The sequence below is a fragment of the Lutjanus erythropterus genome, chromosome 4, assembly GCF_056507025.1.
Source record: "Lutjanus erythropterus isolate fLutEry1 chromosome 4, fLutEry1.hap2, whole genome shotgun sequence".
NCBI classification, from domain to species: domain Eukaryota; kingdom Metazoa; phylum Chordata; class Actinopteri; order Lutjaniformes; family Lutjanidae; genus Lutjanus; species Lutjanus erythropterus.
Genome location: NC_139320.1, coordinates 36,138,991 through 36,165,108, shown reverse-complemented (window position 1 = coordinate 36,165,108; position 26,118 = coordinate 36,138,991). Strand labels below are relative to the sequence as shown.

The window sequence follows — 26,118 nt, the reverse complement described above, 5'->3', positions numbered from 1 at the left end:
TGTTTGTTCCCTCCATGATCAGCTGGATAAAGCATTTGAAGTTTTCCTAACATCTCTCTCTGCTGTTCCAGTAATTGTGAGAGTACAGCGATTGTAACTGCTGAATCATCCTCACAAGGGGAAGTTTTAGCATGTTTAGGAGGCATGATCTGTCTTACCAAGATGCACCAGTGGTAGATGGTTGATGACTGTAGAGATGTTGATGTCCAGTCAGGCCTGTATGTCAGAGGCCTAGTAGGCCCAGAAGCCCCTTAGCTCTGTATGAAGCCACAAACTCAGTAGTTGGTTTACTCTTGCCACAATGTTCAGATCAACTTGATTCAGTGGATAGCTTTCTCCAGAAGTACCAGTTGATTCAGTGGATAGCTTTATCCAGGAGTTCAGGACAGGATTAAACAGATTCTTGTTGGATTCAGACAAGCCAGATTCTCAGAGACAAGGCATGGCAGCCATCTTGAGATTGATTACTGGATAGCACAATTTATACTTGATTAATAATTGTTTTTTAAACATTGCTAAATACTGCAGGATGAAGATGGTGCAAAGTTGAGAAAAGACTTATTCAGCTTGTTCTCCCTTAAAATGCATCAAATACATCAGCTTACATCTGTGCCCCTACGCGTCAAAGTGTGACACTGTAGGTACCACTCTAGTATCATTTCTGGAGGTGCCCCGCTAGCATTGTGCTTTGATGTGCAGTTGAAGTCAAGTGATATAGTAAGAAGAGCATAAAAATCTGCTTAAGGAGTGAGAGGTCAAACAAGCCCAGAACTTTAACCCAGGAGACGAGGTTTGTGTCCCGTGTGAAACCAAAAGTCAATATTGATTTCTTTTTAATGTTACATAAGTTATGTGAAGCACCTTAAATTATGTGAGTTATGCAAGTTATATGAAGTTACAATACTAAGGTACTTATTTGACCCCGCCATGATCTTTTCATAAACCTCACCAAGCAATTTTTGCTGCTAAACCTGATGAAGTAAATCTTTTTGCCAAAACCTAACCAAGTGCCTCAATGTTGAAAGCCTACCCAGATGCTTGATGTTTATTATTGACATCTTGCCTGTGGAGCCCTGCAAGTGTAGGACCACTGACCAAGCTGCTGTATTTGACAAGTTAAATGCGGCACAACAGTGTTAAAAACGCATTTTTGTTCATATTGTTTTATATCTGGGGCATTGCAACAAGCCACCCAAGTCCAGTAACAACTCTTTCTAGCTCCTTTTTGTGTCCCCACCAACTCTTCAGCTGCTAAATGGACTCCTATGTTGGAGCACAGTAGGTAGCATATACATAGTTTTTAGATTTGTTTCGCCAAATAGAGCTTATTGCAGCTGATAAAAGTGAACATGCATCAATTAAGTTGTGCTATGTAACACCAAAGCAGAGCAACACATGAGATCCCAAGCTTTGAAGTTGCCACACAGAGTTTCCCGAAAATGCTCCACTCTTCAGGCTTCAGCTAGTGGCAAGGCCTTATACACTTCATACACTTTGTACACTGCAAAAAGGGCACCAAAAATAAGTATCGTAAATTACAATTGGTACAAAACATGAAGAAGAGTGATAACATTCAATCTAGTGCAGTGAGCAGGGCTGGTGGAAAAGGGCTAAAAGAAAACACAAGGGGATGGCAATGTGGATGCAAGGAAGATTCTTTTGGATTTTATTATTTGAATAGAATTTTACACATATATGGATTGATATGATTGTATATTACAGTATATTAAATGGTGTCATCTCAAAATCTGTGTCACATTTAAATAATATATAGTGGAAAATACTACAGTACGACAAGGTGTCAATTAAAAGAAAGACAGGGGTCTATTTGAAAGTTTGGTTAATAAATTATTACATAAAACTTGTGATTACCTTTGCCAAAATATTATTTAAGTTTTCAGAGTGGTTTTGGTGCCCCCTTCCCCATCATATTCTTTTTGGTATTCTTCTCTGGTTTCAGTAAAATAATGTAACATTTTGGAATAAAAATACAAGTTAGCAGTCCAAAACTTGAAGCCAGAATAGCAAATATCTCCACAGCTACACTGAACTTCCCAGGAGAGCTGACATACGCTGGGATAAAAGTGATCCATACTGCACAGAATATCAGCATGCTGAAGGTGATAAATTTGGCTTCATTGAAATTATCAGGAAGTTTCCGAGCCAGAAAAGCGAGAATAAAACATAACATGGCCAGAAGTCCTATGTAACCAAGAACAGACCAAAATCCTACAGCTGATCCCAGAGCACACTCCAAGATGATTTTGTCCTTGAACTTCTGAAAATTCTTAAATGGAAAAGGAGGAGAAATTGTTAACCAGAGGATACATATGATAACTTGTATAAGAGTGAAACCCAGAACACTGAGTTTCTGCTGCACAGGCCCAAACCATTTCATCACATTACTGCCTGGAAGTGTGGCTCTGAAGGCCATTAACACCACTATTGTTTTCCCCAGAACACAAGAGATACAGAGGACAAAGGTGATGCCGAACGCTGTGTGTCGCAGCATACAGGACCACTCAGAGGGCCGGCCGATGAAGGTCAGAGAACACAGGAAACACAGAGTCAAGGAGAAGAGCAGCAGGAAGCTCAGCTCAGAGTTGTTGGCTCTGACAACAGGAGTCTGTCTGTATCTGAAGAAAATAAATGCCACAACAGCAGTCAGGCATGTTCCAAACAGAGAGGCTGCAGTGAGCAGTGCTCCCATAATCTCTTCATATGATAGAAACTCTGCCTCCTTCTTTACACAGGCATCTCTTCTCTCATTTGACCAGAAGTCAGGGTCACATCTCACACAGGTGATAGAGTCTGAAAAATCATAATGAAACAGGTGTTACATTTTGTGCATTTGTCTATTTCATGTGTATGTTGCATCTTTGCTTACCTTTGCCTTTGACTACATGAATATCAGATAATAAATGGCTAACGTGTTGATGATGATTCATTGGGATTTTTTAAGTATAAGATATATATAGTATAGTAGTTCTTATTAATTGTAATTAATTTAATTTTAAATTTTGTTAATTTGATTTGTAACACGTAATCATTGTTGTTTATTTTAAGGTGTCATGCTGGTCCATTTTCCAAAAACACAATTTGATAAACTCTCAATGCATTTATTAGAGTTTCAGAGAGAGAGAGAGAGAGGGATATCAACATCACAATACAGAGGTTTTGACCAAAACTGTCTCCATGCTCAGATACCATGAAAAGGTGAGGAAATATTGTAGAGGTCTTTTCATAATTTGAGTGACCTTTTAATTGCCATTTCTCTATTTTTTGAATGGTATCATTGCAATATTATGATATAGTGCATATAGTGCATGTCATAATTGTTCTCTTTTCCTGCCATGGATTTGAGCAGCCCATTCTCATTCCCAAATCATGGATACCAATGTTTTGTCACCATCCCTCTGCGACTACAGATGTGTGTAGTGCCTATTAGCAACTAAAAGAGACACACCAGGCATTCAAGTGATTTCTATTTAAACCCATCTGTGGCTGCATGAGACACAGGGGGAGAAAGTCCATATCTGGAGGACGTGTGGCTCAAACACAGGACTCTCACCCACAAGACCAGGATTGGTGTCCCGTGTCAAAACCACACATTATTTAAAGTTTTCAGGTACAATACATGCATCATGTGACTTGCATTGTGTGATTTTAGTCTTGTGAGTCGCTTCAGTTGTGTCATGTCATGTATGTAAAATAAGATACTTTGTAACCCCAAACATGGTCTTATCCTAAACCCACCCAAGTTGATGTCAACATTTGGAAAATGTGATGCTTGTTTGTTTTAAAGTACCTAAGGTACCACAAATGCAGATAGAACCTCTTCCTATTTCCTATAGACCTATTTCACTTCATTTTAACATTACATTAACAATATATATCTGTGTCTGAGACATCTGCACTGCTGTGTTGCCAGTTATGTTTCACGACATGCAATGGCAATGATGAGTAGGGATGATAACGGGTTGATTTAAGCCTAGAAGTCAGAGAATGATTGGGATGAAAACAAGATACTGCCTCCATCTTCCCCCAGTGATTATTTAATATGTATATAAACACTTGTTTATTGAGTATACAATTGAGTAATTTTAAGTACACTTAAATACAATTACATGATTTTTTCCATTGGGTTTTAATAGGCATTTCCAGGACTGATTAAATTTATGTAGCTGATTTTATGTATCAGTATTTGTTTAGCATAATTAATGTTTGACAAAATTAACTTTGATGTGATGTGATATTGGATTTTGGTGTGCTTACCAGACGTTTGTCATCATAACAACATTATTTTTTTTTTATTTTTTTTTTCTAGCATTTGATTTGACTACACCTGTATTGTTGCTTATTTCTCCCTCTGCACATCTTAAACAGTCATAGCAGCAGACAGGTTTTCCTTTCTGCAGAACCTTGCGAGTTCCTGGGAGACATTTCTCACTGCAAACTGACAAAGGTACCTGAATGAACAAATAAATGAGAAAACAATGTTGGCATTCACTTTAACAAGATGATGTCTTTTCCAGCATCTGTTATTAACTTGGATGTAGTGAAACCAAACATTATTATTATCTAGTGACAAAACCTAATAACTTTTACATATATAACATTTCAAAATGGATTTCATTAATATTTACAGGCCATATGGTATCTTACCTGTTGTGAGTTCTGTGCCCAAAATAAAGACTTATTTTGCAGATTCAGCTGTTTGTCTGCAGGTAAAGATGCATCATAAAGACCAACTGTGACAAAGTCCACAATGCCATTTTCTGTTGGCTGCCAGTTTATGATTTCATATTTTGCTGGTGGGTCTCCATTCTCATCAAAGTAAACCTCATCTCCTTCCTTTGTTTTAAAGTGAATCTTGCGTATGTTCTGTAAAATCTAAGAATATATGTATCAAAGTAGATCATTAACTGAAAATATTTTGTAGGCATAGAAATGTATTATCTCAGGATAAACCACTTGAGATGTATAATCTTATTTTCAGGGGGTCCCAATATTTTCTCAACATCGTGGTAGAAATTATTTCTCTAATATTAAACTATTTTCTTTGTTAATATGACTTGATGTAAAAGCTGTATTTTAAGTCTTTGGTGTTCAACTCACCGTAAATGGATCGAGCTTCACCTTGTTGTTACATGTTTTATTACAGCTGAGAATATTATGAAGTGCATGGGCCACAGCATACACTCCTTTATACACATTGTTAAAAACAGGCATGAGTGACATATCAGTGAAGCTGTTTTTCACTCCAGTCAGATCTTCATGTCCAGTACATTCTCTCTGATTCACTGCTGATGACTTTGACAGCTTGAATTTACAGCTAAATAATGTCTCCCAAAACTCTGTAAACAATTCATCACCAGATGAATTGAGCGGCTTCACATCCAACATGAACTCTTTCATGCCACTGACATGTGCTTTGGGTATGAAAAGGCCTATAGCACCATCCAGAATGTGATGCCTGTCCATGGCTGCAGTTTGTGAATCAAAGATCCAACACTCACTGCCTACCCACTGATACCCAGTCATGTTGTTGTGAGACAATGTATGTATTAGCACATCCATATCCATGTGGGAAACGAAAGCAACAATCACCTTTGAAGTAGAAGCCTTGATAATGTCAACTATCTTTTGTATTTTGTCTGGTGGATCCGTTCTAAAGAAAGACACAGAGTACTCTATACAGATGCCCAGCTGCTCAGCGGTTTCTATAAATGTAGCCATCCCATTATTGCCATAATCATCATTTGTTCTAATAGCTCCAACCCAAGTCCAACCAAAGTGTTTGACCAACTGTGCCAGTGCTCTGCTCTGGTAGTAGTCACTGGGTATTGTTCTGAGGAATGATGGGTACTTGGTTTTATCACTGAGACAAGCACAAGTAGCAAAGTGGCTAATCTAAAACCAAAAAAGTAATAATATCACAAGATTAAGATACAGATTATTAGATATTTACACTGTGCACTACAATTACTTTTAAAACCCATTTTGCTATATATTCCAATGTTACCCACCAGTGGGATATTGAAGGGTCCAATGACAGTAGATATAGCCATGCAAGGAGAGGAAGACGTCTCTCCCATAATAGCCTGCACTTGGGCAGGTCTAGTACAAGGCTTCTTTGATGGTGCAGATAACACTTCATTACCATTAGCCAAGGCCAATGAAACCCTCACTCCTCTGGCAATGGAGCCACAGATATCATAGAGTTTATAACCCAGAGAGATACCAGGCAGTAGATCTGTGCTGTTATTAATCTCCTCTATGGCAAAGAGCATAGCCTGGGCAAACTGGAACCCTCTGAAATTCAAACTTGATGTGGACAGTTATAAATAGTTTGATTGAAAACAGCTTGAACTTTTAAATACAAACAATAGCACAATAGCAATAAAAAATTATGGTGTTGATACATACAATAAGTAATTCTAAGTTAATTCTTGATTTGATAATCATTTTTGTATCTGTAGTCATTTCCTCTTTGAAATTCTAAATCTAATTGGATTTCTATGGTATAATTTACCTGGTGCATTGCAGTGGCAGTGGTTCATGCATGTAAGTATCTCGTCTTTCTCTCCAGCTGCTGTGGAAAGAGAAGATTCCCCCCAAGATAATGTCCCCATCTTTAGATAGCTGAGGATTCTCTGGATCTCCTCTCCGTCTGCACACCAGCTCCTCAGCCTGAGAAAATGATGCAACTAGCAATATCTGTAAGAGTGCCCAACCCTGTTCTGGCCACTTCTGTGTGGACATCATGCCATCTATGAAGGCTAAACTACTGGATGGCATCACATGTGCTTTAATATAAATCAAAAGCTTGAACCAGTATTTATTCACTTTGGAGCAGCATAAAAAATAAGACTGTAACAGTGACGTTTTATCTCTATGGACCTACAAGGTGGGGCCAAAATGATACTGGTATTGGGCCTTTTTCTGTTTTCAGTATCTTAACTATGCATATTATCAAATAGGAATGTTCATTTGTGCTGTAAAAGAAATTTCCATTTTTGACATTAATATTTTAACATTATTGAGGCACAATTTATACTTGATTTATAATTGTTATTTAAACATTGGTAAGTACTGCAGGATGAAGATGGTGCAAAGTTGAGAAAAGACTTATTCAGCTCCTTTTCCCTTAAAATGCACCAAATACATCAGCTTACATCTGTGCCCCTACGTGTCAAAGTGTGACACTGTAGGTACCACTCTAGCATCATTTCTGAAGGCGCCCCGCTAGCATTGTGCTTTGGTGTGCAGTTGAAGTCAAGTGATATAGTAAGAAGAGCATAAAAATCTGCTTAAGAAGACCAGGTTTGTGTCCCGTGTGAAACCAAAAGTCAATATTGATTTCTTTTTAATGTTACATAAGTTATGTGAAGCACCTTAAATTATGTGAGTTATGCAAGTTATATGAAGTTACAAAACTAAGGTACTTATTTGATCTTTTCGTAAACCTCACCAAGCAATTTTTGCTGCTAAACCTGATGAAGTAAATCTTTTTGCCGAAACCTAACCAAGTGCCTCTATGTTGAAAGCCTACCCAGATGCTTGATGTTTATTATTGACATCTTGCCTGTGGAGCCCTGCAAGTTTAGGACCACTGACCAAGCTGCTGTATTTGACAAGTTAAATGCGGCACAACAGTGTTAAAAACGCATTTTTGTTCATATTGTTTTATATCTGGGGCATTGCAACAAGCCACCCAAGTCCAGTAACAACTCTTTCTAGCTCCTTTTTGTGTCCCCACCAACTCTTCAGCTGCTAAATGGACTCCTATGTTGGAGCACAGTAGGTAGCATATACATAGTTTTTAGATTTGTTTCGCCAAATAGAGCTTATTGCAGCTGATAAAAGTGAACATGCATCAATTAAGTTGTGCTATGTAACACCAAAGCAGAGCAACACATGAGATCCCAAGCTTTGAAGTTGCCACACAGAGTTTCCCGAAAATGCTCCACTCTTCAGGCTTCAGCTAGTGGCAAGGCCTTATACACTTCATACACTTTGTACACTGCAAAAAGGGCACCAAAAATAAGTATCGTAAATTACAATTGGTACAAAACATGAAGAAGAGTGATAACATTCAATCTAGTGCAGTGAGCAGGGCTGGTGGAAAAGGGCTAAAAGAAAACACAAGGGGATGGCAATGTGGATGCAAGGAAGATTCTTTTGGATTTTATTATTTGAATAGAATTTTACACATATATGGATTGATATGATTGTGTATTACAGTGTATTAAATGGTGTCATCTCAAAATCTGTGTCACATTTAAATGATATATAGTGGAAAAATACTACAGTACGACAAGGTGTCAATTAAAAGAAAGACAGAGGTGTATTTGACTATTTGTCTTTTTCAAGTTTTCAGAGTGGTTTTGGTGCCCCCTTCCCCATCATATTCTTTCTTGTATTCTTCTCTGGTTTCAGTAAAATAATGTAACATTTTGGAATAAAAATACAAGTTAGCAGTCCAAAACTTGAAGCCAGAATAGCAAATATCTCCACAGCTACACTGAACTTCCCAGGAGAGCTGACATACGCTGGGATAAAAGTGATCCATACTGCACAGAATATCAGCATGCTGAAGGTGATAAATTTGGCTTCATTGAAATTATCAGGAAGTTTTCGAGCCAGAAAAGCGAGAATAAAACATAACATGGCCAGAAGTCCTATGTAACCAAGTACAGCCCAAAATCCTACAGCTGATCCCAGAGCACACTCCAAGATGATTTTGTCCTTGAACTTTTGAAAATTCTTAAATGGAAAAGGAGGAGAAATTGTTAACCAGAGGATACATATGACAACTTGTATAAGAGTGAAACCCAGAACACTGAGTTTCTGCTGCACAGGCCCAAACCATTTCATCACATTACTTCCTGGAAGTGTGGCTCTGAAGGCCATTAACACCACTATTGTTTTACCCAGAACACAAGAGATACAGAGGACAAAGGTGATGCCGAACGCTGTGTGTCGCAGCATACAGGACCACTCAGAGGGCCGGCCAATGAAGGTCAGAGAACACAGGAAACACAGAGTCAAGGAGAAGAGCAGCAGGAAGCTCAGCTCAGAGTTGTTGGCTCTGACAATAGGAGTCTGTCTGTATCTGAAGAAAATAAATGCCACAACAGCAGTCAGGGATGTTCCAAATAGAGAGGCTGCAGTGAGCAGTGCTCCCATAATCTCTTCATATGATAGAAACTCTGCCTCCTTCTTTACACAGGCATCTCTTCTCTCATTTGACCAGAACTCAGGGTCACATCTCACACAGGTGATAGAATCTGGAAAAATAATATTGATGGAAGTGTTAGTTCAGCACATTAGTTCATTTATTAATTTATTTTCAATCAATATTGCATCTTTGCCTGCAAGATTATCGGACATGGTATCAAATGAATGATTTGAATCACACAAGAAGAAACAGTAAACTAGAAACAGGTATTATTAATTATTTTTTGTTAATTAGTTTTTTGAGTTCTTTATAACCATGCTTTATACTACTGCTACTGCTACTGTTATTGGGCACATTGTAAGAACGTTAAAATGATCACTCTTGTGAGATCTGTTGCAGGTCTGTGGTTCCCTTCCAATCTCGACCATCGCTCTCTCTCTCTCTGTCCTCAGCTTGAGTCACTTACAAACATCTGTGGGTGCTTCTGGCTATGCTGGCACATGCAGCCATATCTCACTGGTTGTACTTTGAAAGGTTAAAGTTCAAATAACGGGGGTAGCAGTGCTGCTTAGTAGGGAGACACCATTCTCTGCATTGGGAAATAATGGGACTATATTTTTTTTATCGTATCAAGTCTCTCTCCACTCTGATACATTTTCCATATGTATGGAATAACTCTTTACCACACTGTTAGGAGATGGTAGGGCCCACAAACAAGACTGACCTAAGGAAAACAGATATAGGTCTTGCAGATGCAAAGCCAAACCTGTGAATGAAGTGACAATTCCCCTGTGCCAGCTAGTCACTAATCTGGCTAAGGGAGACAACAAAATGGTGGAAAATATGTAGCCTGCCTGGCCTCATCATCTATCAATGTGCCACAACCAGCAATTACTGGTTGCCATATTTAGACAGTGGGATATCAACAGCATTGACTAGAGCCATATCATAATCCAAGTGCACCCAGGCCCCATTATTCTGTCCAAAACCCAGTGAGACAACTCAGGCTTCACCAAGGGTCTGGGGGGTTAGAGCCCCCTTATCCACATAGTGAACAGAATTTCAGGACCATTCAGTATATGCTCAACTCATTACATGTATCACACATGATGAGCTTTTAAGCTCTACAGGTGAGACAATGCCAACCATAGTTCAGAACACATGTCACAACTAAATAGTTTTAGGATTTTTTTATTGTCGTTAATTCACCATTTCAAGAAATATTTACTATATGTAAAAAAAAAATAAAAATAAAAAGACCATAAAAAGTAAAGAGGACATGACCTCAGTGTCCTCAACTGTAGCTACATGCTCATTCTTTTTATCACAAAAATGTGTCATGTCATAACTCATTGGTGTGTGAATGTATTTTAAACAATGACTTTTAGATTTTTGTTTTGTCTTGCGTTTGATATTACTGCACCTGTAATGTTGCTTATTTCTCCCTCTGCACATCTGAAACAGTCATAACAGCAGACAGGTTTTCCTTTCTGCAGAACCTTGCGAGTTCCTGGGGGACATTTCTCACTGCAAACTGACAAAGGCACCTGAATGAACAAGACAACTATGAGAAAAACATGTATGGGCATTCACTTTGACAAAGTTTTAACTGTGTAAGAATTTATTATTAATTTTGATGAATCAGACCTATTATGATGATTGCATAAACAGTTATAACAATTAAAATGGACGTTTATTAGCAATTACAGTGATCACATTCAAGCTTACTTGTTGTGAGTTCTGTGCCCAAAATAAAGACTTATTTTGCAGATTCAGCTGTTTGTCTGCAGGTAAAGATGCATCATAAAGACCAACTGTGACAAAGTCCACTATGCCATTTTCTGTTGGCTGCCAGTTTATAATTTCATACTTTGCTGGTGGGTCTCCATTCTCATTGAAGTAAACCTCATCTCCTTCTTTTGTTTTGAACCGAATCTTTCTTATGTGCTGTAAAATCTAAGAAGACATGCATCAGTGTGGATCATTATCAGAAAAACATTTCATAGGTCTCACGTCTCAACACTACAGTAATTTATTTGTTAAAAGTTCTACCATTTTCTTGGTTAACATCACTTGATATGACTCATGTTAAGCTTACCAGAAATGGATCTAGCTTCACCTTGTTGTTACATGTTTTATTGCAGTTGAGAATATTATGAAGTGCATGGGCCACAGCATACACTCCTTTATACACATTGTAAAATATAGGCAAGAGTGACATATCAGTGAAGCTGTTTTTCACTTCAGTCAGATCTTCATGTCCAGTACATTCTCTCTGATTCCCTGTTGATGACTCTGACAGCTTGAATTTACAGCTAAATAACGTCTCCCAAAACTCTGTAAAGAAATCATCACTAAAAGAACTGAGTGACTTCACATCCAAAATGAACTCTCGCAGGCCACTGACATGTGCTTTGGGGATGGACAGACCTATAGCACCATCCAGAATGTGATGCCTGTCCATGGCTGCAGTTTGGGAGTCAGAGATCCAGGCCTCAGTGCCTACCCACTGATACCCAGTCAAGTTGTGGTGAGACATCTCATGTATTAGTATATCAATATCCATGTGAGAAAGGAAAGTGACAATCACCTTTGAAGTGGAAGTCTTGATAATGTGAACTATCTTTTGTATTTTGTCTGGTGGATCAGTTCTAAAGAAAGATACTGAGTACTCCAGACAGATGCCCAGCTGCTGGGCGGTTTCTGTAAATATTGCCATGCCATTATTGCCATAATCATCATTTGTTCTAATAGCTCCAACCCAAGTCCAACCAAAGTGTTTGACCAACTGGGCCAGAGCTCTGCTCTGGTAGTAGTCACTGGGTATTGTTCTGAGGAATGATGGGTACTTGGTTTTATCACTGAGACAAGCACAAGTGGCAAAGTGGCTGATCTGAAAGAAAAAAAAATATCCCAAAAATGTAAAATATTAAATATTTGCAAAACACACTACAATTTCTTCTAAAATGCATTTTTGCTATGACAAAGTGAAAGAATTAGAGAATCATAATTATTTTTAACAAATATAATTTCATTTTTACTAATCTTACCCACCAATGGAATATGAAAGGGTCCAATAACAGTAGATATAGCCATGCAAGGAGAGGAAGAAGTCTCACCCATAATGGCCTGCACTTGGGCAGGTCTAGTACATGGTGTTTTGGTGGGTGCAAATACTAATTCATTACCATTAGCCAAGGCCAGAGCGACCCTCACTCCTCTGGAAATGGAGCCACAGACATCATAGATCTTATAGCCCAGAGAGATACCAGGCAGTAGGTCTGTGGTATTATTAATTTCCTCAATGGCAAAGAGCATAGCCTGGGCATACTGGACCCCTCTGAAATTGAAACTTGGTGCAGACAGTTAGAAATACGTTAAATTGCAAAACTAAAAATCATTGCAATATAAACAATATTGTAAATTAAATGAAGCACACAAGGAATATTTCTGGTTTTAATATTTCTGGTAACCTCTGTTTGGTATCTGTACTCACCACCAAATCTAAAAGTATTTCTATAGAATTTACCTGGTGCATTGCAGTGGTATGGGTCTGTGCATATAGGTATCCTGTCTGTCTTTCCAGCTGCTGTGGAAAGAGAAGACTCCCCCCAGCATGATGTCCCCATCTTTAGATAGCTGAGGATTCTCTGGATCTCCTCTCCGTCTGCACACGGGCTCTTGAGCTTGAGAGAAAGACACCACCAACAACAGCTGCAAGAGTGCCCAACCCTTTTCTGGCCACCTCTGTGTGGTGGTCATACTGTCTAAGAGCACGAAACTATTGAGTGGCATCACACATATCTTAATGTTAGTCAAAACCATGACGTGCTATTTATACATTTTGGAGCAGCATGAAAAATAATAGTAGCAGTGTTTAATCTCTGTGGACCTTCAAGTTGGGGCAAGATGAGGGAGGTGTCCAAACAGAAAAAGTGTTTTGGCCTGTGTCTATATTATCAGCTAAGATTATTCAATTGTACTTTGCAAAGGTTTACCTTCTCTGTGTTAACTTTTGAAAATTATGGAGGCATAAATTTTAACTTTTTAACTTATAATCGGTGCTTCTATTTCCTCATCAGGGTGTCTTCTCATGCCACCTTTATTTTCACAGATGCTGTACTTAATGTAAGATGGGGCTTGCTAATCTAAGAACTAATCATTATTTCTCATTATTTGTATACAGGGTACACAGCACTGGAGACAGATCAGCATTCAGTTCAACATAGTACTGGCTGTTTTGGAGTGTTCATGTTACGAATTACAAATACTTGCTCAAAATAAAATACAAACTATGGTATGAGAAAATATTGGCTACTAATATAATTGGAGAGTGGTTTGTTTGTTTGTGCATTTGTGTTTCCCCACATTCCTACATTGCATTTGCAATTGTTAAATAAATTCTCAGTCATTTAACTTTTTACTTTCGTCTCCTTTATTTTGAAATCCAGAACTACTGTCACCCACAACTACCAGCCACGACAGGTATATATTACAATTTAGTGACTGCATCATATACACAAAAAGTTGTTTTAAGTGTATTGACTCCATAAATGCATGGTGTCCACTATACACCATCACCATCACAATGATATTTGCAAAAAAAAATGCTCTTTTGCATCTATTCACATTTGATTAGTAGTAGTAATACAAAAGCAAAACACTTCACTCCATTTTGAACAATTTATGTATGAGTCAGCAGTGGGAAGATTAGACCAGGAAAAGAAAGAAGAATAGAACAGAAAGAAATAGACAGGGCCGTGGTACAAAGTCAAAAGTCTCAGCGGTCAGAGGAGGGTCCAGGAAAATTGCTGCGATGCCCGAAGATCACTTTGTTCTAGTTTAGTTGAAATACAATCATTTTTAAATTTGAAAATACAAAAATACATTCTATAGAAACTGACATCATCACATTTAAGTATTTTGTAGCTTCAGTGTGGGCCTGACCTTAACCTCTGTCCTTTCATTGACAAGATGAGCTCTGTTTATTTCACACATCATAGATTTAAAGTGGCCAGTCAGTCTCTTAGAGGTGGGAGGCTACACGTTCAGGGGTGCATGTTGGGTGCTTTCTGGCTATAATTATATTTGCAACTTCTACAGCTCATGTTTGCTCTTTTCCCCTGTTGTGTTTTAGTCTTTTTTCCTGTCCCTGAGGAACTGAAATGAACATTTTACTTCACCTATCAGGACATGTCTTATGATTCACTTGCATGCTTTGTTTTTTTTTAACAGTTTAATCCTGGTAATAAAAATATATCTAAAACCTATTACATTTTTACTAATTCAAATACACAAATTATTTTGTAGAAAATTTCATCTTTTTTCTGCCCATCAAAATACAAATACAGAATAATTGGATACATCTTTTAAATGCATGGAACAGTATAGGTGATATAAAAAGATGTAATGAATTAAGCAAAAAAAAAAAAAAAAGGTTTGCGTCAGCCAGCAAAATATAAAAATGTGAGAAGCTCTCAGAATGAATCTCTGATCTCTGTTTTCATCCCAGATGCAGTGTAAGTTTTAAGACAAATTATATATGATATGATAAACTCATGACAGAATAGGCATAAAAATTTTAATTATGTGTAATGAAGAATTTATGATTTCCTGACACATTAAATCATCCACCTACGTGACTGACACACTCTGAATTGATTAAACTGTTGTAATGTGTACTGTGCAATAATTATTATTTTTTAATTGTTAAGTACTGTAGTTTATGTTTGGTTTTGAACTCTGGTGTGAAACCCTTGGGAATATTTTGTCATGGCTGTAAGAAAACAACACAAAAAGTAGTGCACATTCCATGTAATATTTTAATTTGATTTTGAATTGATAAAGGTTTGAACATGGGGGCTCATTCTTGACTTTGGGAACATGCAGACAGTGATACAGAATATCAACTCAAAGTTGAAAAATTATTTTCTGAGTCTGTTACATGAGAAAACCTGGCACAATACAGGTTTTGTATGTATAAATCTGTATTTATTCCATAAATAAATTCTCAAGTCATTTGAGTTGTTGATATACAAGCACCATAGGGAGATGTGTTGTGCACCAAACTTTGGTGTAGTTACAGTGTCACCTGAAAATTCATATTCATTCAGAAAATTGATATATTTATACAACCTAACAAATAACTCAAAGGGATCTTGGAGTCACTTTACCCATTAAATGTTTCTTTGTGTTATTTGCAGGCTTTAATAAAATTATGTAGCACTTGGGCAAAAAAATACAAAACAGCATTCCATAACTTGATGCTAGAATAGCAAATATCTCCACAGCTACAGTGAATTTTCCAGGAGAGCTGGCATACGCTGGGATAAAGGTGATCCAGACTGCACAGAATATCAACATGCTGAAAGTGATAAATTTAGCTTCATTGAAATTATCAGGCAGCTTTCGAGCTAAAAACGCTAGTATAAAACATAGGACAGATAGTAGCCCGATGTATCCTAACACAGCCCAGAACCCTACAGGTGATCCCAAGCTACACTCTAGTATAATCTTTTCTTTATAATGTTTCATATTTTTGAAGGGAAACGGAGGGTTGATGGTCAGCCAAAGTATGCAAATCACAACTTGTACAAGAGTGAAGGCGAGAACACTGAGTCTTTGCTGTGCAGGCCCAAACCACTTCATTACATTGCTGCCTGGAAGTGTTGCTTTAAAGGCCATTAACACCACTATTGTTTTACCAAGAATACAAGAGATACAGAGGACAAAGGTGATGCCAAATGCTGTGTGTCGCAGCATACAGGACCACTCAGAGGGCCGGCCGATGAAGGTCAGAGAACACAGGAAACACAGACTCAATGAGAAGAGCAGCAGGAAGCTCAGCTCAGAGTTGTTGGCTCTGACAATAGGAGTCTGTCTGTAGTGAAAAAATATCAAGGCTATAGTCATCGCCAGGCAGGCACCGAAGACAGAAAAGGTGACCAATAGTATACCCATCAATTCCCTGAAGGTGAGGAATTCAATAGCTTTCAAGTCACAGTTATTCCTCTCTTTGTTGGACTTGTACTCCGGAGGGCATTTGTCACATTTCACTGCATCTGAAAGCATAAATACATTTAAGCTGTACAGCACACACATCTTCAGATAGACCAGAAAGGTGCTGACAGTGATTTTGCCCAGCACAAACACAGCGAGTGCTAAGGTAAAGGCTAGGAATCCTGCTGTCTCACTTGTACTATTGCTGAACTCTCCGTCAGCACAGGTGATGCAATCAAAACAGCAGATAGGCTTGCCCTTAACAAAGGCCCGGCGGGTCCCTGGCATGCAGCTCTCACTGCAAACAGACCTTGGCACCTGCATCCCAGTGACAGCATTGAAAAAAACATTGATAATATCTTACAGCATCATGAATTACTTTTGGAAATATTAACTTAGAAATCAAGAGTTTCAAAAGATTAAAAAAGCATGATAAATGGAAGAAAGTCAGGTCCAAAGTCCAGGCTGTATACATTTTCTTACCTCAAGATTCTCGCCTGCCCAGACAGCTCTCACGCCTTCTTTCATCTCAAACTGCTGACCCTCAGGCTGGGAGGCATCATAGTAACCAATGGTCTCAAAGAGTATATAACCTGCCTCATCCATCTGCCAGTTTACCAGTGCATAACGTGCCACAGGATCACCTAACTCATCAAAGAACACATTTTCACCAATCTTCGTGGTAAAATTAACTTGTGTTAGATAATGCAGCACCTGCAGGAAAACAGTGATGTAGATATTTTAAATGCTTGAACATATCCAGTGGTTTTAATTAAGCCACAGTATTTTGTTTTTATCTTTACCTGCCATGGGTGGACTTTTTCCCTATTAGCACAAGTTTTGTTCTCAAAAGGCCCCTGTCCATCTTTGCACGTAAATAGCATGTGCAATGCATGAGCGACAGCATATGTAGCTTTGTAAACATTATTGAGCAGACTAGCATCTGAAACATCTGTGAAGCGTGTGTTTGTGTCCCACAGAGACTCCTTCCCAGTGCAGGCTGTTACTGAACCTTGAGCTTGAGTCTCTGCTCGGGGAGTCAGGGTGCAGCTGAACACCGTCTCCCACAGCTCCACCAGTCCTTGGTCTCCTGGCGTGGTGGAGGGCCTGCTGTAAGCCAGGAACTCCCACAATCCAGGGATGTGAGCATTTAGCGCTGCAAAGCCCACCGCCCCCTGAACAACAGCATAGTTTACAGGAGAGGCGATATAGCGGTACGTGATCCAGCCCTCGCTGCCCACCCACTGCAGGCCAGTCACATTCTGAGCATGAAGCTCTTTAATAAGTATGTCAAGGTCTGTGCCATCAGCAAAAGCCACTATCACTTTAGAGGTGGATTTCTTTATAATGTTCACCACCTCCAAGAACCACTTCCTGGGATCGGTTCTGTAAATAGCCACTGAGTACTCAACACACACACCTTCCCTTTCTGCTGCTTCCAGAAAAGTTGCCATGCCACCGTTCCCATAGTCACTATTAGTTCTGATAGCTCCCACCCATGTCCAGCCAAAATGTTTCACAAGCTTTGCCAGGGCTTGGCTCTGATAAATGTCACTAGGTATGGTTCTGAAGAAGGAAGGATAGTCTCTTCTGTTGCTAAGACATGCACAAGTGGCTGAATGACTGATCTGAAACACAAGAAAAACAAAGAACTAGCACTTTTTCTGTCTTCGATACCTAATATTAATCACACAGTAAAACATGTTCAAATATTATATGTCTTCACAGTCAACAACACAAATGTACTTGACAGTTCATGTGTGCAGAAAGCTTGCATGCCTCCAATACTCACCACAGGTATATGGAAAGGTCCCATGGTGCGTGCAATACCTATTGTGGAGGTGGATGTGGTTTCCCCTATGACAGCATGCACATTGGAGAGTTTGTTACAGGTGTCTTCTTCCCCACTGTCATACCTATTCATCAGGTTTAACGATGCCCTGATAGACAGAGGGATACTGGGGCAGGAGTCAAAGATCCTGTAACCCAGTGTCACTCCTGGCAGCAGCTCTGAGCTGTTGTTGATCTCCTCAATGGCAAACATCATAGTGTATGCATACTGAAGCTCTCCTGGATCCAGTCTGAAAAAAAAAAAAAAAAAAACAACAATTGCACAATTTACGAAAAGTAAAAAGATGTGAAAACACATACATATGCACTATATTTTTTCATCCCTATCTTACCCTTCACACTGGATTGTTCCTGGGTTGACCTGGAGAGCTGGATCAACAGTGACTGGATTCTGATGGAAGGAGAAAATGCCTCCAATGTTGATGTCTCCTTCCTTAGAAAACTGAGACTGTTCTTTTGTCCCATATGTTTGACACATAGACTTTCCTCCTCTGATAGCCAGAAGGGAAAGAAGTACCACTGCTATCAGCAGCATAGTTGCTCATGTCAGTGCTCCCCACCCAAGGCCCAAAGATAAAACCTCGACTCTGAGCATTTTATAGGGTTTTTCTTCAAACCACCACAAAGCCATAGGGGCTTGGGTGCACCATATGTGAATATTGTGTTTCCCTCCACCAATGAGAGTGCTTTTGGTGTGACTGACAGATGGATAGGCGTACAGGAGGGCCAACTACATTTCTATGTCATATATTATTTTTAGTATAATTCCTAATAGTAATACTTTCAGAAACCAGAGCTTGTCTTTGGGGATATCTGAGCTGCTGTTGTGTATTGTGTATTTTACTTCAGTTTATAATGTTCATATCAAATTGTGGAAAAAAAATGGGCCAACATGTGAAGGAGAGAATATTTGTCTTCATTTTAGGTTAAATTAACCTATTGCTCTAAGAAGGCTAAAACCTAAAGTGTCACATTCAAGAAGGAGCTGAACTTTTTTTCCACATCAGTTATGTCACAAGGAAGTCAGAGAATATCCCACATTAAACTATGTAACAAACAGAAAGATGTTAATATTTCAATGCAGGCATTAATATTTTTATAAATATAATGCAATTATTTTTAATAATTAAATTAATTCAATACAGCTGGGAATATGTGATTTAGAATTTAGTGTCAGGGATGCTAGTGGAAATGTTTATTTCATTCAAAAGTCTTTGAAAAACTGCTCAGTAACTCTATGTGAACCATATGGGTGTGACAATACATCAGTCTGGGTCAATATATTGATTCAGTGTTCAATTATACAATATTATTGATGCTAAGTGAAAATCTATTTTTTGTTACACAGCTTTGTTAAATACTGGATTCTGATTGGTCAATTATGGCATTCTGAGGTCTGTTATTTCTGTATAGCAGACCATTACTATGTATAACAGACCATTACTATGGGCAAATTTTAATAGACTTTTCACTTTTCACTAAAATCGAATTTTCAAAATTTTGTGACAGACTTTGGCAAATATTGTGTCTGTCAAAAGAATCAATATATTGTATCGTGGTGAAACTTGTAATACATGTACACCCCTTATGAACAAGCAAGTAATCTGTATGTTGCCTTATGTCCAAAGGAGGCAGTACAAAAATTATTTGAAGGCATTTATTGAACATTTCTCATTGTCTGAAAGGTCATTCAATTCATAGCCCTTGATAAATGACAGAAAAATTAAAGAAAGCAACATTTTTGTGTTACTATTCTGCATAAACATTTATGGTAATTTTGATTGGTTTCGCCCCATCATGTGTTTTTTTGTATTTTTCTCTGGTTTTAATAGTAAAATATAACATTTTGGAGCAAATATACAGAAAAGTAATCCAAAGCTTGAGGCCAGAATCGCAAATATCTCCACAGCTACAGTGAACTTCCCAGGAGAGCTGACATACGCTGGGATAAAAGTGACCCAGACTGCACAGAATATCAGCATGCTGAAGGTGATAAATTTGGCTTCATTGAAATTATCAGGCAGCTTTCGAGCCAGAAAAGCAAGGATAAAGCACAACACAGCCAACAGTCCTATGTACCCCAACACAGCCCAAAACCCTATGGGTGAACCTAAATCACACTCTAGTATAATCCTTTCAGTGGCATGAGCAGTATTTTTGTAGGGAAACGGTGGGGCAAGAGTTAACCAGAGCACGCAAATTAAAACCTGCAGTAAAGTACAGCTGAGAACACTTGTTCTCTGAAGCGGAGCAGAGCACTGAGGAACTGTGTTTGCTGGCCTTCTAGCCTTAAAGGCGATCACCACCGCTATGGTTTTAGCCAAGATGCAAGACATGCACAAGGCAAAGGTGATGCCAAAAGCTGTATGTCGCAGCATGCAGGACCACTCAGTGGGCCGGCCTATGAAGGTCAAAGAACACAGGAAACACAGAGTCAAGGAAAAGAGCAGCAGGAAGCTCAGCTCAGAGTTGCTGGCTTTGACAAGAGGTGTGTGACGAAACTGAAAGAAGACACATGACACCACCAGTGTTAAACTTGCTCCAAACAATGAGAAAGCAGTGAGGAGGGCCCCCATGGTCTCTCCATAGGATAAGAACTCGATCACCTTTGGGACGCACTTGCTGTGATCATCATTTGACCAGTACTCCAGAGGACACCGTGAGCACTCTGCAGAATCTGAATGGAAAATATGAAATGGTGAAATGCTATAAATTCATGTCATAAGCTGCAAGTTATAAGAGCAAAGCTGGAATTAACCCTTCAGACCCTAGTAGAATTCTAGAATGTTGCTGAAGTTCAATGACAATCCTCAGACCTAAGAACAAACAACAGTAATGAGCCAGTAGGTAGTGTTTTTGGCAACTTATATGAGAAAAATTGTTAAATTTATATGTTGGGAGGCTGCAACCTGGTCAGTCGAGAGGCAGTGAGAGCCAGGGAGGTCTCAATATTGTGATGAATATGTCCTGTTCTGGTTACTGATGACAACTTTAAGTATCTACAGCACAAAACTTTGTTCAAAAATGATGGCGCTCCAGGGTACCATAGTGAAATATAGAATGGGTGCTCTGGGGAACTATAGGGGAAGCACTGGTTGTATTTAGTGACCTATACATGTAATGCCAGAAAGCACTGACTTTGCAAAAACATTAAATAATGAATTACTGTTAGGAAAGCGTCTACTCACTGCTGAGGTTGCTGATCTCTCCAGCAGCACAGCTGATGCATAAGAAACAGCAGATGGGTTTGCCTTTAATCACAGCCTGCCGGAAACCTGGCAGACAACTTTCACTGCAGACAGACTGTGGTCTCTGTAACAACACCACAAATTATCAGTTACTCATAGTTTGTTCTGTCCTACAATACAAGTACTAATTTAATTGTATTTTTCTAGTTAATTTAACCAGCATTAGGGTAATATATAAAAACTCTTGTCGAGGCTCTTTGAACAGGAATTTTCAATAGCCTCAGGTCAGTTATCAGGGTCTATAGATGATCTGCTGAATAATTTCAATTCAAAAATGGTAAATATTATGGATAACATTACCCCAGTTAAAGTCAAGACAAACCGAAAACACCATGGAAACAAAATCCAACCATTAAACACCTGAAAAGAGAGTGTAGGAAGACTGAAAGAAAATGGTGCAAACATGAACTCGCTTCATACATATAATGCTGAAATATGCAAAGCAAGAAAGTCCTTTTTCTCTAACATCATCAGTAAAAATATGAACAATACTTGTGTACTTTTCGCAACTCTCGAGAAGCTTACGAACCACCTCTTTGAAAATACTATACCAACCAACTTCTTCAAATCCATCTTTCATCTCATAGCCACAGATATGCTTAAAATTGTAAACTGATCTCTGCTTTCTAGCATGTTCCCTCAGTCCCTGAAAAAAATAGATGTTGTAAAGCCCCTTCTCAAAAAGAACAATCTAGATTCATCCATACTCAACAACTACCAGCCCATACCCAGTCTACCATTTTTGTCAAAAGTATAAAAAAAAGTATTTTTTTTCTAGCAAAAATCTTTCATTAAGGTTCTAAATGACATATGTCTTAATACTGATATAAGAAAAAAAATTCTTTGTTATTGTGCCTTTCTGTGGCCTTCGACACTGTGGATCACAACATTTTATTACACAGACTAGAAAACTGGGTTGAATTCTCAGGAACAATAATTAACTGGCTCAAATCATACTTAAAAGATGGAAGCTTTTTAGTTTCCCTTGGGAACTTCACCTCAACATCAACTTCCTTAACTTGTGGTGTCCCTCAAGGATCAATCTTAGGCCCTTTATCAGTCAATCTCTATCGGCGCCCACTTGGATTGATCATCAAGAACAATATAATTTCTTATCCAAATTATGCAGGCGATACCCAGACTTACTTAGCCCTCTCATGTAAAGACTCCAGTCCCCTCCAATCTCTTTATCAGTGCATTGATCAAATTCAGGCTCAGATGTCTCACAACTTTCTTATGCTGAGCACGGATAAAACAGAAATAATATTATTTGGGAAAAAATACAAGATTTAGAATTGCCACCCATCTTGAGACAAAAGGACTACAAGTAAAAGATGCTGTCAAAAACCTTGAGATGGTAATTAGCTGTGATCTTAGTTTTACTTACCATATGAAGGCAATAACTAAATCAGTTTTTTTACCTTCTTGAAAACATAGTTAAACTAGAAAAACTCATCCGTGCTTTCATTTCCAGCAGGGTCGACTTTTGTAATTGATTTTTCACAGGTCTTCCTTAAAAAAAAAACACATTAAACAGCTACAGCTTGTGTAATCAGTGGCTGCTAGACCACCAAAAAGACAAGCCACTTCAGCCACAAATCAATCATCAAACCATCTATACATCAAAGAATTCATTTTAAGACAATACTGTTTGTTTCCAAATCATTACATGGGGCAGGACCAAAATACTGCAATACTTTTCATATTTTTCTTTTTTGTTGTTACTCTTCCTTTTGCTAAATTGTCAAGCACTTTGAGTTGTCCACCTGTATGTATTGTGCTATGTAAATAAAATTGCCTTGCCTTTATACCTTGATCTTACACACCAATCTACAGTTGTACATTGATACCTCTGGGGATTGGGCAGCCCATGTTATGTTTATTCCATTCATGGTAAACTGCTTTCCTTTTGGTAGTGAAGCATCGTAGCTCCCCACAGCCACAAAGACAGCATCTCCTGCTTGGTTTCTCTGCCAGTTCACCAGCTCATAAGTGGCTGCAGGGTCTCCATTTTCATCAAAATACACTCTTTCTCCTGAATGAAGAGTGAAATTCACATCTTGGAGGTGTTTCACAACCTACCAGTAGAAAACAGTGGTGAATAACTTAAAGTATTCAAATTATGTACAGAATTCATGATGGGGATCTCTTACCTGTATTGGCTCAAAGTCATCTTTCCAGATACATGACTGATTCACCATTTCATGGCTTTGCCCACATTCTAGCATGCTATGCATGGCATGAGCCACAGCATACACAGCCTTATACACATTGTTAGATATCCTTAGCTCTGACACATCTGTGAAAGGATTGCTGATGTTCTGTAGACTCTCAGAGCCAGAGCACTGAGTCTGAGCATGTATGCTGGATTGGAAACTGCAACCAAATGTCGCTTCCCAGAACTCTCTTAGCAGATCATTCTGAGTGTCCTGACTTGGGTTAACTTGCAAAAGGAACTCTCGCAGGCCATTGATCTTTGTCTTTCTGATGGTGAAGCCCAGAGACCCTGTCAGGATTCCTGAGTACCTCTCAGTTGCCAGATGACCTGCTGTAATCCAGGACTCACTGCCCACCCACTGCAGCCCGGTCAAGTTCTGTCTTAGTGCTTCCTCAAGCAGAATGTTCATCTCGCTCTGGGCGAGGAAGGCAACTAAAACCCTTGCACTACCACTTTGGATCACTCTGACCACCCTAGCAACCTGCTCGCTGGGGTCAGTCCTTGAGATGGCCTCAGAGTACTCAATACAGACCCCCTCCTGGCTTGCAGCTGTGATAAATGTTGCAAGGCCATTGTTACCATAATCGTTGTCACTTCTAACTGCTCCAACCCATGTCCATCCAAAGTGTTTCACCAGTTTTGCCAAGGCTCTGCTCTGATAGTAGTCACTTGGGATGGTTCTGAAGAAGGATGGGTACTCCTTTCTGTTACTCAGACAAGCACAAGTAGCAAAGTGGCTGATCTAAGAAAAAAGAAAAGGAGAGAAACATTGCATTTGTTTGGCTCAGCATATGACTTTTGACTCAGTCTACTGCATCGGTCCAAACCCTAGCATCCTTAATCCTGAAGCATAGCCCATTAAAAACAATACTTCCATAATACTACCAGAATTCAGTGTTTGTTGACTGTCATTTCATAGGAAGTTAATCATTAGCTCTGGATTTTCCAAATAAAGTGTAATCAAGCCTTTTGGAAAAAGGAACATGGTGGAGTAATGATACGATAAAATATGATACAGTACAATACAATATTATACCATTTGAAACAATATAGCTTTATTGTCAGTATACACAGATATTTATTTTGCATCCCAGGGCAGCTCTGTTCAAAAGATTACACATTAACATATAGTATACACAACACTTTCCACAAACATACAAAAACCCAACAAACAGTCCCAAATATGCAGTGCATATCACATTATATCATTTGAATTTATATCTCAGTTAGCAACAATGGGTTTTTTGTTTTAGCAACGGGATCGACTGATGTATAAGGAAATTCTTCAGCCTGGTTCATGTAAATGGATGATTGGCCAATAATTCTCCTTTTCACAAATTTGGATTTGATTATATAGTTTAGCTTTAAGTTATACAGATAGGCTCCTGAATCAGACTGTGCTGCAGTACATAATGTTTTTTTTTTTTGTTTTATTTTACAAATAAATTCTATATGAGGAGACTATGATAAGGTGTCATCCTTCATAACTCTGAGGTAAGCAGGTAAATTAAGACGGGACTTGTTTAATTTCTTCATTGTAAACTGTCACTGAGGGCAAATAGGAGGAAGTCTAAAATAATTTCCTCTGTCTTTTTTGAGTTGATGATAGGAGCATTTTTGTCACATCATTCAAACAGCCAATTCACATTACAGTGGTACAGCCTGTGCAACATTGCTGTCAGTCAGCAGGGAGAGCAAGGCAGAATTACCTTAAATGACGCTGGCCCAGAATGTGATTTGCCGTCGAGCAGCACAATGACAGGTCTTCAACACATCATCATCAAAAAAGAGAACAAAAATGATAAATATTTACCACTGGTATTTTGAAAATCCCTGAAATTTGCAGCATCACAATGGTTGAGGAGGACTCAGAGGCTCCAATGATGGCATGAACAGATGACTGGCTGGAGCAGGTTTGTCCCAAAGTCCTTTCCTGTCTGTTTATTAAACCCATCACTGTACGCATTGAAGGCAGTGTTGAACCACAGGTGTCAAAAACTTTATAACCAATTGAGATATTAGGCAGTAGAGAGCTGCTATTGTTGATCTCCTCAATGGCAAAAATCATTGTTTGGGCAAAACGAAATTCTCTGAAATTTATCCTTTAAAAAGTAAAAACATTTTTTTAGACTTTATATGACTTTTCTTCTGTGTAGAAACCACCAAACAAGAAAGCAGATAACAAAGTACCTGGAGCATATGAGGTGTTCTGGAGAATCTGTGAAGGATAGCTGAGGCTTTGATATTTGGCTATGGATAGAAAAAGCTCCTCCTATAGTGATATCTCCTTCCTTAGATAACAGAGGGAACGCTGCACTCCCTAGCATCTCACAGAGTGCAGCATCTTCCTCAGCTCCAAAGGCTCCCATAAAAAGCACAAACAGTAACATTACATAGACACAGTCGCACATCTGGTACAAATAGGAACACACAAACCTGTCCTCTCTGACGAGTTCATCTATCACTGAACGAAACATGTATCTCCTTTAATGAGCAGAGCTTTATACCTGTGTAGACGATGATGATTGAAGTCCTGTTATCAAATCACGGTGTGATGATGTCAGATCGCTTTGCCATCTTTCATTTAAAGTGATATAGCCTGTCAAAGTGTCCATTGA

General features: G+C 38.7%; 3 protein-coding genes across 3 annotated transcripts; all 3 read right to left on the bottom strand.

The window, feature by feature from the left end:
* Window positions 1-1,897: 1,897 nt before the first annotated feature.
* Window positions 1,898-6,843, bottom strand: LOC146328811 (extracellular calcium-sensing receptor-like). The gene is made up of 6 exons (XM_084717825.1): window positions 6,536-6,843; window positions 6,030-6,327; window positions 5,119-5,913; window positions 4,666-4,893; window positions 4,346-4,469; window positions 1,898-2,811 (listed from the first exon to the last, which is right to left on the bottom strand). The coding sequence occupies exons 1-6, from the start codon at window positions 6,799-6,801 to the stop codon at window positions 1,898-1,900; spliced, it is 2,625 nt and encodes an 874-aa protein (XP_084573951.1). The 5' UTR covers window positions 6,802-6,843.
* Window positions 6,844-8,379: 1,536 nt separating this feature from the next.
* On the bottom strand, window positions 8,380-13,027 carry LOC146328810 (extracellular calcium-sensing receptor-like). Its single transcript, XM_084717824.1, has 6 exons — window positions 12,714-13,027; window positions 12,239-12,536; window positions 11,283-12,077; window positions 10,913-11,140; window positions 10,608-10,731; window positions 8,380-9,293 (listed from the first exon to the last, which is right to left on the bottom strand). The coding sequence occupies exons 1-6, from the start codon at window positions 13,007-13,009 to the stop codon at window positions 8,380-8,382; spliced, it is 2,655 nt and encodes an 884-aa protein (XP_084573950.1). The 5' UTR covers window positions 13,010-13,027.
* A 2,228-nt stretch (window positions 13,028-15,255) lies between these two features.
* LOC146328809 (uncharacterized) lies at window positions 15,256-25,911 on the bottom strand. The gene is made up of 12 exons (XM_084716687.1): window positions 25,691-25,911; window positions 25,314-25,602; window positions 23,436-24,242; window positions 23,133-23,360; window positions 21,223-21,346; window positions 19,815-20,711; window positions 18,367-18,574; window positions 17,976-18,264; window positions 16,987-17,811; window positions 16,667-16,897; window positions 16,378-16,501; window positions 15,256-16,245 (listed from the first exon to the last, which is right to left on the bottom strand). The coding sequence occupies exons 1-12, from the start codon at window positions 25,909-25,911 to the stop codon at window positions 15,332-15,334; spliced, it is 5,157 nt and encodes a 1,718-aa protein (XP_084572813.1). The 3' UTR covers window positions 15,256-15,331.
* Window positions 25,912-26,118: the final 207 nt, after the last annotated feature.